Source organism: Oncorhynchus masou, chromosome 1 (assembly GCF_036934945.1).
Source record: "Oncorhynchus masou masou isolate Uvic2021 chromosome 1, UVic_Omas_1.1, whole genome shotgun sequence".
Taxonomy (NCBI): domain Eukaryota; kingdom Metazoa; phylum Chordata; class Actinopteri; order Salmoniformes; family Salmonidae; genus Oncorhynchus; species Oncorhynchus masou.
In genome coordinates, this window is record NC_088212.1 from 70,150,507 (window position 1) to 70,170,164 (window position 19,658).

General features: G+C 44.4%; 1 protein-coding gene across 1 annotated transcript in view; it reads right to left on the reverse strand.

Moving 5' to 3' along the window:
• Positions 1–3,904: 3,904 nt before the first annotated feature.
• Positions 3,905–19,658, reverse strand: part of LOC135559088 (fibulin-7-like) — a 40,221-nt gene continuing 24,467 nt past the window's right edge. Inside the window, exons 5-8 of the mRNA XM_064993464.1 lie at positions 5,912–6,094; positions 5,490–5,627; positions 4,927–5,062; positions 3,905–4,806 (exon numbers count right to left, since the gene is read on the reverse strand). Of these exons, the coding sequence (XP_064849536.1) occupies positions 4,443–4,806; positions 4,927–5,062; positions 5,490–5,627; positions 5,912–6,094 (821 nt within the window). The 3' untranslated portion in view covers positions 3,905–4,442. The remainder of the gene's footprint in view (positions 4,807–4,926; positions 5,063–5,489; positions 5,628–5,911; positions 6,095–19,658) is intronic.

Below are 19,658 nucleotides of genomic sequence, written 5' to 3' on the forward strand. Positions count from 1 at the left end.
AGAGTGTCAAGGGGGGAGGAGTAAAGGGCAGTTAGAGGTCAGATCAGATAGTCAGAGAAAGTGTCCCGGTGAGAGGAGTAAAGGGCAGTTAGAGGGCAGATCAGACAGTCAGAGAGAGTGTCCCGGGAGAGGAGTAAAGGACAGTTAGAGGTCAGATCAGACAGTCAGAGAGAGTGTCCCGGGAAGAGGAGTAAAGGACAGTTAGAGGTCAGATCAGACAGTCAGTGAGAGTGTCCCGGGAGAGTAGTAAAGGGCAGTTAGAGGTCAGATCAGACAGTCAGAGAGAGTGTCCCAGGGAGAGGAGTAAAGGACAGTTATAGGTCAGATCAGACAGTCAGAGAGAGTGTCCCGGGGAGAGGAGTAAAGGACAGTTAGAGGGCAGATCAGACAGTCAGAGAGAGTGTCCCGGGGAGAGTAGTAAAGGGCAGTTAGAGGTCAGATCAGACAGTCAGAGAGAGTGTCCCGGGGAGAGGAGTAAAGGGCAGTTAGAGGTCAGATCAGACAGTCAGAGAGAGTGTCCCGGGGAGAGGAGTAAAGGGCAGTTAGAGGGCAGATCAGACAGTCAGAGAGAGTGTCCCGGGGAGAGGAGTAAAGGGCAGTTAGAGGGCAGATCAGACAGTCAGATAGAGTGTCCCGGGGAGAGGAGTAAAGGGCAGTTAGAGGGCAGATCAGACAGTCAGATAGAGTGTCCCGGGGAGAGGAGTAAAGGACAGTTAGAGGTCAGATCAGACATCTTATGGAACAGCTCCTCCCCTTCCCCCACTCCACACCCACCTTCCTTACACCCCCACATCCTGTTTGCCGTACTTGGCTGCATATGATACCTGTTCTTGGCTCAAGGACTGGGGGACTGACGTGGGCACAGTCAGGGCTTTGTTGGTCCCGGCCGTACTTCTCACAGACCTCCCATTGTAACAGCTGGGCACTGCTGCCATGCATACCAACCCCCCTCACCTGCCCAGCGCGCCCACCCAGGTTGGGCCTGTGCCAGCCAAACTCTGGCTCTAGATCTAGGCCATGTCTCAGTTTGCCTGGGCCCAGTCAACATACAAGGGTCTGGGCCCCAACTCTCCTTCTTCCCCTTAAACCTACGACAGGGACGGAGTGTCCCCTTTCACATACAATCCTGATGTCTGACTGAGAGGGGCTTCAAAGAGAACTAGGTAAAGGCCTATAGGAGTATAAGCTCTTATTGTGTGGGGAGGCCGGGCTGGAATGAGGATATTGATTTCAGAGAGTTGGCACCGCTGGCACTCAGAGGTTTATCTGCTCAGAGGGTGACTCTTCCACCACATCAGACAGAGAGAAAGAGAGAGAAAGATGGAAGATGTAGGGAAGGAGAGAGGAGAGAGAGGGGGATAGGCAAAGAGAGATGGAGGGAAGCTGAGACACTCTAGACCTGACACATGGGCACCCACAGACAGGCCGTGATAGATGAAATCATCAGAGCACCCTATTGGCTGTACTGTGTGTGTGTATGTGGGTGTGTGTGGTGGTGGTGGTGGTGGGGGGGGGGGGGTACAGAGTAAGAGAGCTTGGATCCCTTTGATGTTGTTGGAATGGAATGGTTGTCTAAGGTTACTAATAGATAAAGATTCCTGGAACCCTGGCTACTGTTCCCAACTCTGTTTTCAACTCAGACCCAGGGTGTGTGTGTTTGTTTGTGTGTGTGAGTGTGTGTGGGTGTTCATGCATGTTTGTATACTATATGGTTGTGATTTAAAGGCCTAGTGCAACTGATGAAACTAACACTGTAAAAGTGTGAACAAATGTATCAGTGTTATCTCCTGATAGTTGCTGAATTAAAATACAATCTTCCACACAGGACCTTATAATTAGCAGGTTTTGTATGGGCGGGAGTTTGGGCTTTCCATGGTGGCATCACCGTGCAATAAATTGGTTAATAGACCAATTAAATTCTTGCTTGAGAAATAGTTTAGAATTTTTGCCCATTATAATGGAAATCTATTACAGTAATGTTCTTAAGTGTTACCCAGAAATGATTTGATATTGATATTAAAAAAAACAGTTACATTGGACCTTTAATGTATCTGTGTGGGGTCTGAGACTGATTGAAAAGAGGATAAGAGTGGGGTCAGGGTGTAGGGTTTGTATTCAGGACAGGAGGAGGTGTGGGTGAGATACAGGTAGTCCTGGGTGGGCAGAGACAAGCGGGTTAGGAGGGGGTGAGGAGAGGAGAGGTGTGGAGGGGGTCAGAGAGGATATAGGAACTGACTCATCACCACATCAGCTTTGTTCCTCCCCTGGGGAACGACAGCATTGTGATTTTTTTCCTTTCTCTTTCTGTCCCTTCCTTTCATCAAGACAGAAAGGGAGAGATATACAGACAGAGTGAAGAACAGTGAGGGGTCTCTTTCAGAGCAGAAATAGAGTCTCACTGTGAATTGCCTGCTATTGATACCACTCTATTCAGCCATCATTCTCTCTTCCTCTATCTCTCTTTATCATTTCCCCCTGTCCCTCTGTGTGCAATCGCATTTTGGGATCCTCACCCCCCCTGTGGTCCCCTAGTGGTTCTCAGCCAGGTCAGGGGAGTCCCTCCTCGTCTCTCTCTCAGCCCATTATGGTGACTCCGAGGTGGGACTGGGTTCAGTGTGTTGGTGCCGGTTTGTCTGAGGCACACTCTCACGTCCTGATCTGTTTAATCTGTCCCTGTGATTGTCTCCACCCCCTCCAGGTGTCGCTTATTTTCCAGTGTATTTATCCCTGTGTTTCCTGTCTCTCATTGCCAGTTCGTCTTGTATATTTAGTCAAGTCAACAGTGTGTTTTTCCCCGTATTCCTTTTCTATTCTCTTTTGCTTGTCTTCCCAGTTTTGACCCCTGCCTGACTCTGGACTACTTTCCCGCCTGCCTGATCATCCTGCCTGTCCTGACCTTGAATCTGCCCTTCGGTACCTATTGGACTCCAAACTGCTTTGACCTTTTCCCTGTATACGACCATTCTCTTGCCTATCCCTTTTTGGATTAATAAACATTATAAGACTCCAACCATCTACCTCCTGTGTCTGCATCTGGGTCTCGCCTTGTGCCTTGATACACACTGCCAGGCTCTGCGTGGCTGCACCGGGCTGGTTAACCCCTCACACTCTACACTTATATCAGTGCCTATATAAAGTACACTCACTGTGCTGTGGTCATTGCAGGGTGCTCTATGTTGAGGGAGCTGTGATGTGGGATATCTTATACACTACTGGTCATTTATTGTGTAAGAATTTGTGTGTATGCGTTCTCACACCACTACTCACATGAATCTTGTTCGTGTGTGTCCATGGCATTGGCCCTACGTGTTGTGTGGTGTGGTGTTAACCAGGGTTTTCATGTCCGTCCAGATGATAGAGTGCAGAGTGTGGGGAAGGTTTGTGGGCAGCCTGAGACAGGGGTGAAACATTTCATCAGCATCCTCTACAACCCACGCCACAACAACACCAGCCGAATCTACAGTACATCTCCTCGCACGCACGCACTCACGCGCACACACACACACACGCACACGCACACACACACACGCACACGCACACGCATGTACCCCTAAGCATTGTGTAAAAGAGCATTTCAATTTGTCATATCTCATTAAGTAACAATATACACTGTGTTATACTGTAAGGCTCTAGTAGCTCTTTGAGCAGAGTGTCTTTGTCTGTCTGTCTGCTGGACAGTGTATCTCTGTACAGCCATGCCTGATGTCTTCCTCAGACCTGCACTACTCATACTGTACATCATACTCCTGTTTCAGCCTCTATGACGGACAGATCATCTACAGGTCACAGTTCAAGGCAAGCCCCTTATACAGTCCTGTGCAGAGACACAAGTATATAGGAAAAGTAAATAATGAAACCCTAGAAATCATACAGTAGTGTTTTGATTAAATGTTTAATAGTGCTTTCTCAGATAAATAAAAAGCAGTTCACGAACAGGGGTTTACAACACCTTCAGAATAAATATATCAAAACAAGTTGAACACAAGACCAGGAAATATAGGATTGTCAATGTGTAGCGTCATGTCTTCTCATCTTACAGATATTGATTGTCACTGTCATATGTTGGATGTAAAACAATTAGTTAAGGACTTCAGCTCATATTTACATACCCAGCTCTCTCTCACTCTCTCAGCTTCAGTGAGGAAACATTCAATCTCCACCACAAGTGGCCATTTTCTCCTTTTCATGTCTCTGACCCTAATTTCTCACCTCCCTAAACCTTACCTGAACCATTCCCTTTCTGTCATCATAATTGATACAACTCTACCAAATGCATCCGTTCCTGCCATACCTGTATGTCTCGACTAAACTTCCCTCTCCTTTTAGTCCTTCTTTGTTCCTTGGTACTTCGTGCCTCACCCCTCCCAGCCCTATCCGCTGCCACACTCCCTCCTCCCTCTCTTCATTCCACCCTCTAAATCCCTCCCTTTCTCTCTCCCTCTCTAGAACTCGTACTGGGAGATGAACATGGTGATCTTGGTGATGTACCGCCCCAGCTGGACCCCTTTCTCCAGCTCAGTCATCTCCACCTCTGCCTCCAGTATAGCAGGGCCTTGCACCGGGCTCCCCAGCACCAGCTGGCCTGTCTGTCGGTCTGACCGCTGCACCGTGAAGTGGCGTCGGGCCTGCCCGCGGCCCAGCAGGGAGAAACGCAGTGTGTCGCCCATGAGGCGGAGGGCCGACACACGGAACATGGTGCGTGGTGCTGACAGGTTGGATACGACAGACAGGTAGTGGTTGGAGACGGAGTTAGGGGCCTGAGAGCACAGCTTGTTGTCCACAGAGCAGGGGTTACGCTCGCAACGCCTGGGGAACAGGGAAAGAGAAGATTATATAGGCATTGAGAGGTGTATTATTGCAAGAGAGTGATAAAGAGTTACATGTTATCAAATCTATTCTTGATTAACTATAAGAGAAGGTACTCACAGGGGTGAGGTTTTGCTGTAGGTGGCGTTTCGTATGCGGGGGCAGTCCACACGTACACACTGGAACCCTCCGTAGGTGTTTATACACATCTGGTCCCGGGTGCAGTTATTCAGTCTGGTGGCACACTCATCTATGTCTACAGGCCATGGAGAGAGAGGGAGAATAATGTGTGTAAAAGTGAGGGAGGGACAGATAGAAAAAGACAGAGAGAAAATAGAGAGAGCGAGACAGAGAAATAACTGATTTATTTTAGTTGCCTACAAAAACAAACATTTATTCAGACCAGATGTAGGGTTTGTTTAATTATTCAGCCAGTAGATAACAGAATTGCATGGAATTACAGATACAACGGATAGGAAATAATAGGAAACATTCATTATCATTCAGCCAAGTTATCTTCTTTCTCTTTGTGGTAGACTATTCAAATGTTTAGTATTCATCTGGCATAACTGGCATGTTTGGAGGCAGAGGATATGATGGTGTGTGTGTGTGTGTGTGTTCAGCATTTGAGACTTTGGTACAGTGTGTGTGTGTGTGTGTGTGTGTGGGTGGTCTCCTTTCACCTTTGCAGTTGCGTCCGTCGCGGGTGACATTGTATCCAGCAGGACAGGTACAGCGGTAGCCTCCAGGGGTGTTAACACAGGCATGTAAACACAGCCGGCCAGCCTGACCCATGTGGAACAACTCACACTCATCAATGTCTGAAACACACACACACACACACACACACACACACACACACACACACACACACACACACACACACACACACACACACACACACACACACACACACACACACACACACACACACACACACACACACACACACACACACACACACACACACACACACACACACACACACACACACACACACACACACATCAATTGCCATTGATGTCAGTTACAGTATATAACATTATGTGGTCAGACAGTGTGTCTTTTTATGTTACCATAGCAATGGTAGCTGATTGTGGTGTACCTGTGCAAGTGGTGCTGTCACGCCCAGAGATGGTGTATCCGGGGTCACAGGTGCAGTGGGTGGTGCCCTGGACCTGCGTACAGCGAGACGGACGGACAAATGGACCAACAGTCACAGCCGGGGGAGAGATGGCAGCAGCCGCAGAGGAGGTGGCAGATGAGGTGTTCGTCATGGTGACAAAGACTGGAGAAAAAAGAAAGAGGGAGAAAAAGAGAGGAATGAGGAGAAGAGTGAAAATAAGGATGATTCTCATTGATATGGAGGTTTCTGACTGCAGTCTGAGGGCCTGGCCATCTAAACATCTCCATCTTCAAATCAGTACAGTGCAGCTTATTTCTTTATAAAACACTATGGTTACCATGTGAACAAAGAGTTACAAATTAACTATTTGTTCCCAGGGTAACCACAGTGTTTGGAACAGTGTTGTGTTTGAGACCACCTAAAGCGAGACCAATTCATGACCAAGACCGGAGCAAATCTCGTCCGAGTCAAGCCCGAGACCGGAGGGGGACACGGTTACGAGACCGAGTCAAGACCAAGCCGGGAGGGGGACAAGGGTACGAGACCAAGTCAAGCCCAAGACCGGAGGGGGACAAGGGGTACGAGACCGAGTCCAGACTGAGACCAGAGGGGGACAAGGGGTACGAGACCGAGTCCAGACCAAGACCAGAGGGGGACAAGGGGTACGAGACCGAGTCCAGACCAAGACCAGAGGGGGACAAGGGGTACGAGACCGAGTCAAGACCAAGACTGGAGGGGGACAAGGGGTACGAGACCGAGTCCAGACCGAGTCCAGACCGAGACCAGAGGGGGACAAGGGGTACGAGACCGAGTCCAGACCGAGACCAGAGGGGGACAAGGGGTACGAGACCGAGTCAAGACCAAGACTGGAGGGGGACAAGGGGTACGAGACCGAGTCCAGACCGAGTCCAGACCGAGACCAGAGGGGGACAAGGGGTACGAGACCGAGTCCAGACCGAGACCAGAGGGGGACAAGGGGTACGAGACCGAGTCCAGACCGAGACCGGAGGGGGACAAGGGGTACGAAACCGAGTCCAGACCGAGACCAGACCGAGACCGGAGGGGGACAAGGGGTACGAGAACGAGTCCAGACCGAGACCAGAGGGGGACAAGGGGTACGAGACCGAGTCCAGACCGAGACCGGAGGGATACAAGGGGTACGAGACCGAGTCCAGACCAAGACCGGAGGGGGACAAGGGGTACGAGACCGAGTCAAGACCAAGACCGGAGGGGGACAAGGGGTACGAGACCGAGTCAAGACCAAGACCGGAGGGGGACAAGGGGTACGAGACCGAGTCCAGACCGAGTCCAGACCGAGACCAGAGGGGGACAAGGGGTACGAGACCGAAGTCCAGACCGAGTCCAGACCGAGACCAGAGGGGGACAAGGGGTACGAGACTGAGTCAAGACCAAGACCGGAGGGGGATAAGGGGTACGAGACCGAGTCAAGCCCGAGACCGGAGGGGGACAAGGGGTACGAGACCGAGTCCAGACTGAGTCCAGACCGAGACCAGAGGGGGACAAGGGGTACGAGACCGAGTCAAGACCAAGACCGGAGGGGGACAAGGGGTACGAGACCGAGTCAAGACCAAGACCGGAGAGGGACAAGGGGTACGAGACCGAGTCAAGACCAAAACCGGAGAGGGACAAGGGGTTCGAGACCGAGTCAAGACCAAGACCGGAGGGGGACAAGGGGTACGAGACCGAGACCAGAAAAATGGGAGTCCAATTCAAGACCATGATTGTAATTTTGTCAAATTGCCACAATAATAGCAGTTCAAAATGTCCAGTATTTCTGTGTTCATATTTCAGAAGAACATATGGATTCTTTATACATCTTTATACATACATTCTTTATACATACACACTGAGTGATAATAGAGCCACTCTACAATTTGTGAATAACCCAAACACAATGTGAAATAATGAGGGCCTTCTACGCCTTCAGAGAAGGGCTCAGGATTTATAAAATAACTATAATTAATTATATTATTATTTTTCAATTAAGTTCTTATTTAATCACTTCAGTTTTCGTTGGAAAGGAAACGAACACTGGAGAGAAAAAAATATCCAATCAGGATTTTTCTTTGCTGGTCTCTGGGGAGATACATCTAGCTCGCTAAGTCAGCCAATGGCTTGGCCATCAGATGCTAGATAGCCTCCAACACTCTACTCAACAAATTGGATGCAGTCTATCACAGTGCCATCCGTTTTGTCACCAAAGCCCCATATGCTACCCAACACTGCGACCTGTATGCTTTCGTTGGCTGGCCCTCGCTTCCTACTCGTCACCAAACCCACTGGCTCCAGGTCATCTACAAGTCATTGCTAGGTAAAGCCCCACCTTATCTCAGCTCACTGGTCACCATAGCAGCACCCACCCATAGCACGCGCTCCAGCAGGTATATTTCACTGGTCACCCACAAAGCCAATTCCTCTTTTGGCCACCTTTCCTTCCAGTTCTCTGCTGCCAATGACTGGAACAAACTGCAAAAATCACTGAAGCTGGAGACTCATATCTCCCTCACTAACTTTAAGCACCAGCTGTCAGAGCAGCTCACAGATCAATGCACCTGTACACAGCCCATCTGTAAATAGCCCATCCCTATACTGTATTTATTTATTTATTTATCTTGCTCCTTTGCACCCCAGTATCTCTACTTGCACATTCATCTTCTGCACATCTATCACTCCAGTGTTTAATTGCTATATTGTAATTACTTCGCCACCATGGCCTATTTATTGCCTTACCTCCCTTATCTTACCTCATTTGCACACAATGTATGTATAATTTTTTTCACTGTATTATTGACTGTATGTTTGTTTATTCCATGTGTAACTCTGTGTTGATGTATGTGTCGAACTGCTTTGCTTTATCTTGGCCAGGTCGCAGTTGTAAATGAGAACTTGTTCTCAACTAGCCTACCTGGTTAAATAAAGGTGAAATTAAAATCAAATAAAATAGATAGAAGGCATCTGCCATTCAACTGAATCAAGGCAACATTTTGGAGTGACAGTGGAATCAACCGATCACATTTTGACTTGTAATGGGTGGACCGTTTTTTACAAAACAAATCTGGAAACCTCTGCTTTCTGAAAGGTTGACAGGTCACTGCGCAATAGCAAGCAGTAGTTTTCCTATGATGTAACTTTTCCTATGATGTAAGTTGATGTAAGTTTTCCTATGCTAACTATCTTTTGTTGTAGGCTAGTTTTTAGCGGCTGCAGAAGGTGTTATAGAAGAGGATGTTGCTAATTTATTAGCTTCTCCCATTTCAAGAATAACTTCTTGAATAAGTTAACATTTATCCTCATCTTTTGAGTGGAACTGTTTATTTTATTTCAGCTCCCTTGCTGTTGTTAACCATCTCTTTGAAAATAACTTGTGTGTGAAACGTTGTTGCATTTAAACTTTAGGTCAACGGTTACTTTGTGTGCTAAACGTGAAATATTTTTTGCAATGAAAAGTAATAGTTGTACATTTTGATTAAGAAATGCTGAGCCTAATGGTTGTGTTTTAGTATTCTTATGATTGGAACCCACTGGCTTACTATGTCAGAGTGCTTATTCTTTAACATCATGCTGTGTGTGACTGCTGTCTTTCCATTGGCCCTATGCCGTGGTGTAGTGGAGCCTGGAGAAGTAGGTATCCTCATGGCCTGCCAAGCGAAGGAAAAATCTTATGTTTTTTAGATTTGCAATCTCTAAATCACACCGTTTTTCAAATAGAAAAACAACTCAAATGTGACGTTCTAAGTCCACAAATATGCTTTCGGAGGTCTGACAATATAAATAATATATATTTTTGTCATAATCATGTATTATTTTTCTGTTTTTGCTCAAACTTGATTGGGTGTCCACCCAGGCCCACCAATGCCTACGCCACTGATGCAAACAGGGTATGATGACTGAATGCTCATCACAATAGCCTACTGACCTTATTTGCATACTCATTGTTGCCTTAGTTAGCATTTACTGGTAGATCTCATACATTGAAAAGTATTTCCTACCTACCCTACTGGCTACCAATATCATTTTTCTTTGAGCTGCTCTTGACAAAAAAACAGTTGAGAGCTGTGCATTCTTGCTGCCTGCAGACGACATTCCGTTGAAACTAGGCTGTGTGTGCTGCGCACATGTGAATATACAGCTCTGGAAAAAATGAAGAGACCACTGCAAAATGATCAGTTTCTCTGGTTTGACTATTTATAGGTATGTGTTTGGGTGACTGAAAATCAGGGTTATTCCAACTTATTTTCTTTGCATTATTCAAGGTCTATTCAAGGTCTGACAACACTGCATATTTTATGTTATTTTGACCAGTTGTCATTTTCTGCAAATAAATGCTCTAAATTACAATATTTGTATTTGGAATTTGGGAGAAATGTTGACAGTAGTTTAGAGAAAACCCCCCAAAATGATCATTTTACCCAAACACATACGTATAAATAGTAAAACCAGAGAAACTGATCATTTTACCCCATCATACACCTATAAATAGTAAAACCATAGAAACGGATCATTTTACCCAAACACATACCTATAAATAGTCAAACCAGAGAAACTCATCATTTTGCAGTGATCTCAAAATTTTCCAGAGTTGTATGTCACGTACTTTGCGATTGTGTAGACTACTTTATGCATGGCTTCTTTATTGTTCTACATATTTGATAAGCCGTATATCTCCACTACACTAGTTTGATACGCATCACTGGGGATTAAGTGAGTATTACACAATGCCCATAAAAACATATAGCCTCCACTACGCCACTGGGGATTAAGAAGTGAGTATTACACAATGCCCATAAAAACATATAGCCTCCACTACTCCACTGGGGATTGAGTAGTGAGTATTACACAATGCCCATAAAAACATATAGCCTCCACTACTCCACTGGGGATTAAGAAGTGAGTATTACACAATGCCCATAAAAACATATAGCCTCCACTACTCCACTGGGGATTAAGAAGTGAGTATTACACAATGCCCATAAAAACATATAGCCTCCACTACGCCACTGGGGATTAAGAAGTGAGTATTACACAATGCCCATAAAAACATATAGCCTCCACTACGCCACTGGGGATTAAGAAGTGAGTATTACACAATGCCCCATAAAAACATATAGCCTCCACTACGCCACTGGGGATTAAGTAGTGAGTATTACACAATGCCCATAAAAACATATAGCCTCCACTACTCCACTGGGGATTAAGAAGTGAGTATTACACAATGCCCATAAAAACATATAGCCTCCACTATGCCACTGGGGATTAAGTAGTGAGTATTACACAATGCCCATAAAAACATATAGCCTCCACTACGCCACTGGGGATTAAGAAGTGAGTATTACACAATGCATATAAAAACATGTAGCCTCCACTACGCCACTGGGGATTAAGAAGTGAGTATTACACAATGCCCATAAAAACATATAGCCTCCACTACGCCACTGGGGATTAAGAAGTGAGTATTACACAATGCCCATAAATACATATAGCCTCCACTACGCCACTGGGGATTAAGAAGTGAGTATTACACAATGCCCATAAAAACATATAGCCTCCACTACGCCACTGGGGATTAAGAAGTGAGTATTACACAATGCCCATAAAAACATATAGCCTCCACTACTCCACTGGGGATTAAGTAGTGAGTATTACACAATGCCCATAAAAACATATAGCCTCCCCTACGCCACTGGGGATTAAGAAGTGAGTATTACACAATGCCCATAAAAACATAAAGCCTCCACTACTCCACTGGGGATTAAGTAGTGAGTATTACACAATGCCCATAAAAACATATAGCCTCCACTACCCCACTGGGGATTAAGAAGTGAGTATTACACAATGCCCATAAAAACATATAGCCTCCACTACGCCACTGGGGATTAAGAAGTGAGCATTACACAATGCCCATAAAAACATATAGCCTCCACTACGCCACTGGGGATTAAGTAGTGAGTATTACACAATGCCCATAAAAACATATAGCCTCCACTACTCCACTGGGGATTAAGAAGTGAGTATTACACAATGCCCATAAAAACATATAGCCTCCACTACGCCACTGGGGATTAAGTAGTGAGTATTACACAATGCCCATAAAAACATATAGCCTCCACTACGCCACTGGGGATTAAGAAGTGAGTATTACACAATGCCCATAAAAACATATAGCCTCCACTACGCCACTGGGGATTAAGAAGTGAGTATTACACAATGCCCATAAAAACATATAGCCTCCACTACGCCACTGGGGATTAAGAAGTGAGTATTACACAATGCCCATAAATACATATAGCCTCCACTACGCCACTGGGGATTAAGAAGTGAGTATTACACAATGCCCATAAAAACATATAGCCTCCACTACGCCACTGGGGATTAAGAAGTGAGTATTACACAATGCCCATAAAAACATATAGCCTCCACTACTCCACTGGGGATTAAGTAGTGAGTATTACACAATGCCCATAAAAACATATAGCCTCCACTATGCCACTGGGGATTAAGAAGTGAGTATTACACAATGCCCATAAAAACATATAGCCTCCACTACGCCACTGGGGATTAAGAAGTGAGTATTACACAATGCCCATAAAAACATATAGCCTCCACTACTCCACTGGGGATTAAGTAGTGAGTATTACACAATGCCCATAAAAACATATAGCCTCCACTACGCCACTGGGGATTAAGAAGTGAGTATTACACAATGCCCATAAAAACATATAGCCTCCACTACGCCACTGGGGATTAAGAAGTGAGTATTACACAATGCCCATAAAAACATATAGCCTCCACTACTCCACTGGGGATTAAGAAGTGAGTATTTCACAATGCCCATAAAAACATATAGCCTCCACTACGCCACTGGGGATTAAGAAGTGAGTATTACACAATGCCCATAAAAACATATAGCCTCCACTACTCCACTGGGGATTAAGTAGTGAGTATTACACAATGCCCATAAAAACATATAGCCTCCACTACCCCACTGGGGATTAAGAAGTGAGTATTACACAATGCCCATAAAAACATATAGCCTCCACTACGCCACTGGGGATTAAGAAGTGAGTATTACACAATGCCCATAAAAACATATAGCCTCCACTACTCCACTGGGGATTAAGTAGTGAGTATTACACAATGCCCATAAAAACATATAGCCTCCACTACCCCACTGGGGATTAAGAAGTGAGTATTACACAATGCCCATAAAAACATATAGCCTCCACTACGCCACTGGGGATTAAGAAGTGAGTATTACACAATGCCCATAAAAACATATATTAAGCCTCCACTACTCCACTGGGGATTAAGAAGTGAGTATTACACAATGCCCATAAAAACATATAGCCTCCACTACGCCACTGGGGATTAAGAAGTGAGTATTACACAATGCCCATAAAAACATATATTAAGCCTCCACTACTCCACTGGGGATTAAGTAGTGAGTATTACACAATGCCCATAAAAACATATAGCCTCCCCTACGCCACTGGGGATTAAGAAGTGAGTATTACACAATGCCCATAAAAACATATAGCCTCCACTACTCCACTGGGGATTAAGTAGTGAGTATTACACAATGCCCATAAAAACATATAGCCTCCACTACCCCACTGGGGATTAAGAAGTGAGTATTACACAATGCCCATAAAAACATATAGCCTCCACTACGCCACTGGGGATTAAGAAGTGAGTATTACACAATGCCCATAAAAACATATAGCCTCCACTACGCCACTGGGGATTAAGTAGTGAGTATTACACAATGCCCATAAAAACATATAGCCTCCACTACTCCACTGGGGATTAAGAAGTGAGTATTACACAATGCCCATAAAAACATATAGCCTCCACTACGCCACTGGGGATTAAGTAGTGAGTATTACACAATGCCCATAAAAACATATAGCCTCCACTACGCCACTGGGGATTAAGAAGTGAGTATTACACAATGCCCATAAAAACATATAGCCTCCACTACGCCACTGGGGATTAAGAAGTGAGTATTACACAATGCCCATAAAAACATATAGCCTCCACTACGCCACTGGGGATTAAGAAGTGAGTATTACACAATGCCCATAAATACACATATCCACTACGCCTCCAATGCCCATAAAAACGCCACTGGGGATTAAGAAGTGAGTATTACACAATGCCCATAAAAACATATAGCCTCCACTACGCCACTGGGGATTAAGAAGTGAGTATTACACAATGCCCATAAAAACATATAGCCTCCACTACTCCACTGGGGATTAAGTAGTGAGTATTACACCATGCCCATAAAAACATATAGCCTCCTCTACGCCACTGGGGATTAAGAAGTGAGTATTACACAATGCCCATAAAAACATATAGCCTCCACTACTCCACTGGGGATTAAGTAGTGAGTATTACACAATGCCCATAAAAACATATAGCCTCCACTACCCACTGGGGATTAAGAAGTGAGTATTACACAATGCCCATAAAAACATATAGCCTCCACTACGCCACTGGGGATTAAGAAGTGAGTATTACACAATGCCCATAAAAACATATAGCCTCCACTACTCCACTGGGGATTAAGTAGTGAGTATTACACAATGCCCATAAAAACATATAGCCTCCACTACCCCACTGGGGATTAAGAAGTGAGTATTACACAATGCCCATAAAAACATATAGCCTCCACTACTCCACTGGGGATTAAGTAGTGAGTATTACACAATGCCCATAAAAACATATAGCCTCCACTACGCCACTGGGGATTAAGAAGTGAGTATTACACAATGCCCATAAAAACATATAGCCTCCACTACGCCACTGGGGATTAAGAAGTGAGTATTACACAATGCCCATAAAAACATATAGCCTCCACTACGCCACTGGGGATTAAGAAGTGAGTATTACACAATGCCCATAAAAACATATAGCCTCCACTACGCCACTGGGGATTAAGAAGTGAGTATTACACAATGCCCATAAAAACATATAGCCTCCACTACGCCACTGGGGATTAAGAAGTGAGTATTACACAATGCCCATAAAAACATATAGCCTCCACTACGCCACTGGGGATTAAGAAGTGAGTATTACACAATGCCCATAAAAACATATAGCCTCCACTACTCCACTGGGGATTAAGTAGTGAGTATTACACAATGCCCATAAAAACATATAGCCTCCACTACGCCACTGGGGATTAAGAAGTGAGTATTACACAATGCCCATAAAAACATATAGCCTCCACTACGCCACTGGGGATTAAGAAGTGAGTATTACACAATGCCCATAAAAACATATAGCCTCCACTACGCCACTGGGGATTAAGAAGTGAGTATTACACAATGCCCATAAAAACATATAGCCTCCACTACGCCACTGGGGATTAAGAAGTGAGTATTACACAATGCCCATAAAAACATATAGCCTCCACTACTCCACTGGGGATTAAGTAGTGAGTATTACACAATGCCCATAAAAACATATAGCCTCCACTACGCCACTGGGGATTAAGAAGTGAGTATTACACAATGCCCATAAAAACATATAGCCTCCACTACGCCACTGGGGATTAAGAAGTGAGTATTACACAATGCCCATAAAAACATATAGCCTCCACTACGCCACTGGGGACTAAGAAGTGAGTATTACACAATGCCCATAAAAACATATAGCCTCCACTACCCCACTGGGGATTAAGAAGTGAGTATTACACAATGCCCATAAAAACATATAGCCTCCACTACGCCACTGGGGATTAAGAAGTGAGTATTACACAATGCCCATAAAAACATATAGCCTCCACTACGCCACTGGGGATTAAGAAGTGAGTATTACACAATGCCCATAAAAACATATAGCCTCCACTACTCCACTGGGGATTAAGTAGTGAGTATTACACAATGCCCATAAAAACATATAGCCTCCACTACGCCACTGGGGATTAAGAAGTGAGTATTACACAATGCCCATAAAAACATATAGCCTCCACTACGCCACTGGGGATTAAGAAGTGAGTATTACACAATGCCCATAAAAACATATAGCCTCCACTACCCCACTGGGGATTAAGAAGTGAGTATTACACAATGCCCATAAAAACATATAGCCTCCACTACGCCACTGGGGATTAAGAAGTGAGTATTACACAATGCCCATAAAAACATATAGCCTCCACTACTCCACTGGGGATTAAGTAGTGAGTATTACACAATGCCCATAAAAACATATAGCCTCCACTACCCCACTGGGGATTAAGAAGTGAGTATTACACAATGCCCATAAAAACATATAGCCTCCACTACGCCACTGGGGATTAAGAAGTGAGTATTACACAATGCCCATAAAAACATATAGCCTCCACTACTCCACTGGGGATTAAGAAGTGAGTATTACACAATGCCCATAAAAACATATAGCCTCCACTACTCCACTGGGGATTAAGAAGTGAGTATTACACAATGCCCATAAAAACATATAGCCTCCACTACTCCACTGGGGATTAAGTAGTGAGTATTACACAATGCCCATAAAAACATATAGCCTCCACTACGCCACTGGGGATTAAGAAGTGAGTATTACACAATGCCCATAAAAACATATAGCCTCCACTACGCCACTGGGGATTAAGTAGTGAGTATTACACAATGCCCATAAAAACATATAGCCCCCACTACGCCACTGGGGATTAAGTAGTGAGTATTACACAATGCCCATAAAAACATATAGCCTCCACTACTCCACTGGGGATTAAGAAGTGAGTATTACACAATGCCCATAAAAACATATAGCCTCCACTACTCCACTGGGGATTAAGAAGTGAGTATTTCACAATGCCCATAAAAACATATAGCCTCCACTACCCCACTGGGGATTAAGAAGTGAGTATTACACAATGCCCATAAAAACATATAGCCTCCACTACGCCACTGGGGATTAAGAAGTGAGTATTACACAATGCCCATAAAAACATATAGCCTCCACTACTCCACTGGGGATTAAGTAGTGAGTATTACACAATGCCCATAAAAACATATAGCCTCCACTACCCACTGGGGATTAAGAAGTGAGTATTACACAATGCCCATAAAAACATATAGCCTCCACTACGCCACTGGGGATTAAGAAGTGAGTATTACACAATGCCCATAAAAACATATAGCCTCCACTACGCCACTGGGGATTAAGAAGTGAGTATTACACAATGCCCATAAAAACATATAGCCTCCACTACTCCACTGGGGATTAAGAAGTGAGTATTACACAATGCCCATAAAAACATATAGCCTCCACTACTCCACTGGGGATTAAGTAGTGAGTATTACACAATGCCCATAAAAACATATAGCCTCCACTACGCCACTGGGGATTAAGAAGTGAGTATTACACAATGCCCATAAAAACATATAGCCTCCACTACGCCACTGGGGATTAAGTAGTGAGTATTACACAATGCCCATAAAAACATATAGCCCCCACTACGCCACTGGGGATTAAGTAGTGAGTATTACACAATGCCCATAAAAACATATAGCCTCCACTACTCCACTGGGGATTAAGAAGTGAGTATTACACAATGCCCATAAAAACATATAGCCTCCACTACTCCACTGGGGATTAAGAAGTGAGTATTTCACAATGCCCATAAAAACATATAGCCTCCACTACGCCACTGGGGATTAAGTAGTGAGTATTACACAATGCCCATAAAAACATATAGCCCCCACTACGCCACTGGGGATTAAGTAGTGAGTATTACACAATGCCCATAAAAACATATAGCCTCCACTACTCCACTGGGGATTAAGAAGTGAGTATTACACAATGCCCATAAAAACATATAGCCTCCACTACGCCACTGGGGATTAAGTAGTGAGTATTACACAATGCCCATAAAAACATATAGCCTCCTCTACGCCACTGGGGATTAAGTAGTGAGTATTACACAATGCCCATAAAAACATATAGCCTCCACTACTCCACTGGGGATTAAGAAGTGAGTATTACACAATGCCCATAAAAACATATAGCCTCCACTACGCCACTGGGGATTAAGAATTGAGTATTACACAATGCCCATAAAAACATATAGCCTCCACTACTCCACTGGGGATTAAGAAGTAAGTATTACACAATGCCCATAAAAACATATAGCCTCCACTACGCCACTGGGGATTAAGTAGTGAGTATTACACAATGCCCATAAAAACATATAGCCTCCACTACCCCACTGGGGATTAAGAAGTGAGTATTACACAATGCCCATAAAAACATATAGCCTCCACTACGCCACTGGGGATTAAGAAGTGAGTATTACACAATGCCCATAAAAACATATAGCCTCCACTACTCCACTGGGGATTAAGTAGTGAGTATTACACAATGCCCATAAAAACATATAGCCTCCACTACCCCACTGGGGATTAAGAAGTGAGTATTACACAATGCCCATAAAAACATATAGCCTCCACTACGCCACTGGGGATTAAGAAGTGAGTATTACACAATGCCCATAAAAACATATAGCCTCCACTACGCCACTGGGGATTAAGAAGTGAGTATTACACAATGCCCATAAAAACATATAGCCTCCACTACGCCACTGGGGATTAAGAAGTGAGTATTACACAATGCCCATAAAAACATATAGCCTCCACTACTCCACTGGGGATTAAGAAGTGAGTATTACACAATGCCCATAAAAACATATAGCCTCCACTACGCCACTGGGGATTAAGTAGTGAGTATTACACAATGCCCATAAAAACATATAGCCTCCACTACCCCACTGGGGATTAAGAAGTGAGTATTACACAATGCCCATAAAAACATATAGCCTCCACTACGCCACTGGGGATTAAGAAGTGAGTATTACACAATGCCCATAAAAACATATAGCCTCCACTACGCCACTGGGGATTAAGTAGTGAGTATTACACAATGCCCATAAAAACATATAGCCTCCACTACCCCACTGGGGATTAAGAAGTGAGTATTACACAATGCCCATAAAAACATATAGCCTCCACTACGCCACTGGGGATTAAGAAGTGAGTATTACACAATGCCCATAAAAACATATAGCCTCCACTACGCCACTGGGGATTAAGAAGTGAGTATTACACAATGCCCATAAAAACATATAGCCTCCACTACGCCACTGGGGATTAAGAAGTGAGTATTACACAATGCCCATAAAAACATATAGCCTCCACTACTCCACTGGGGATTAAGAAGTGAGTATTACACAATGCCCATAAAAACATATAGCCTCCACTACGCCACTGGGGATTAAGAAGTGAGTATTACACAATGCCCATAAAAACATATAGCCTCCACTACGCCACTGGGGATTAAGTAGTGAGTATTACACAATGCCCATAAAAACATATAGCCTCCACTACGCCACTGGGGATTAAGAAGTGAGTATTACACAATGCCCATAAAAACATATAGCCTCCACTACGCCACTGGGGATTAAGAAGTGAGTATTACACAATGCCCATAAAAACATATAGCCTCCACTACGCCACTGGGGATTAGGTAGTGAGTATTACACAATGCCCATAAAAACATATAGCCTCCACTACGCCACTGGGGATTAAGCAGTGAGTATTACACAATGCCCATAAAAACATATAGCCTCCACTACGCCACTGGGGATTAAGAAGTGAGTATTACACAATGCCCATAAAAACATATAGCCTCCACTACGCCACTG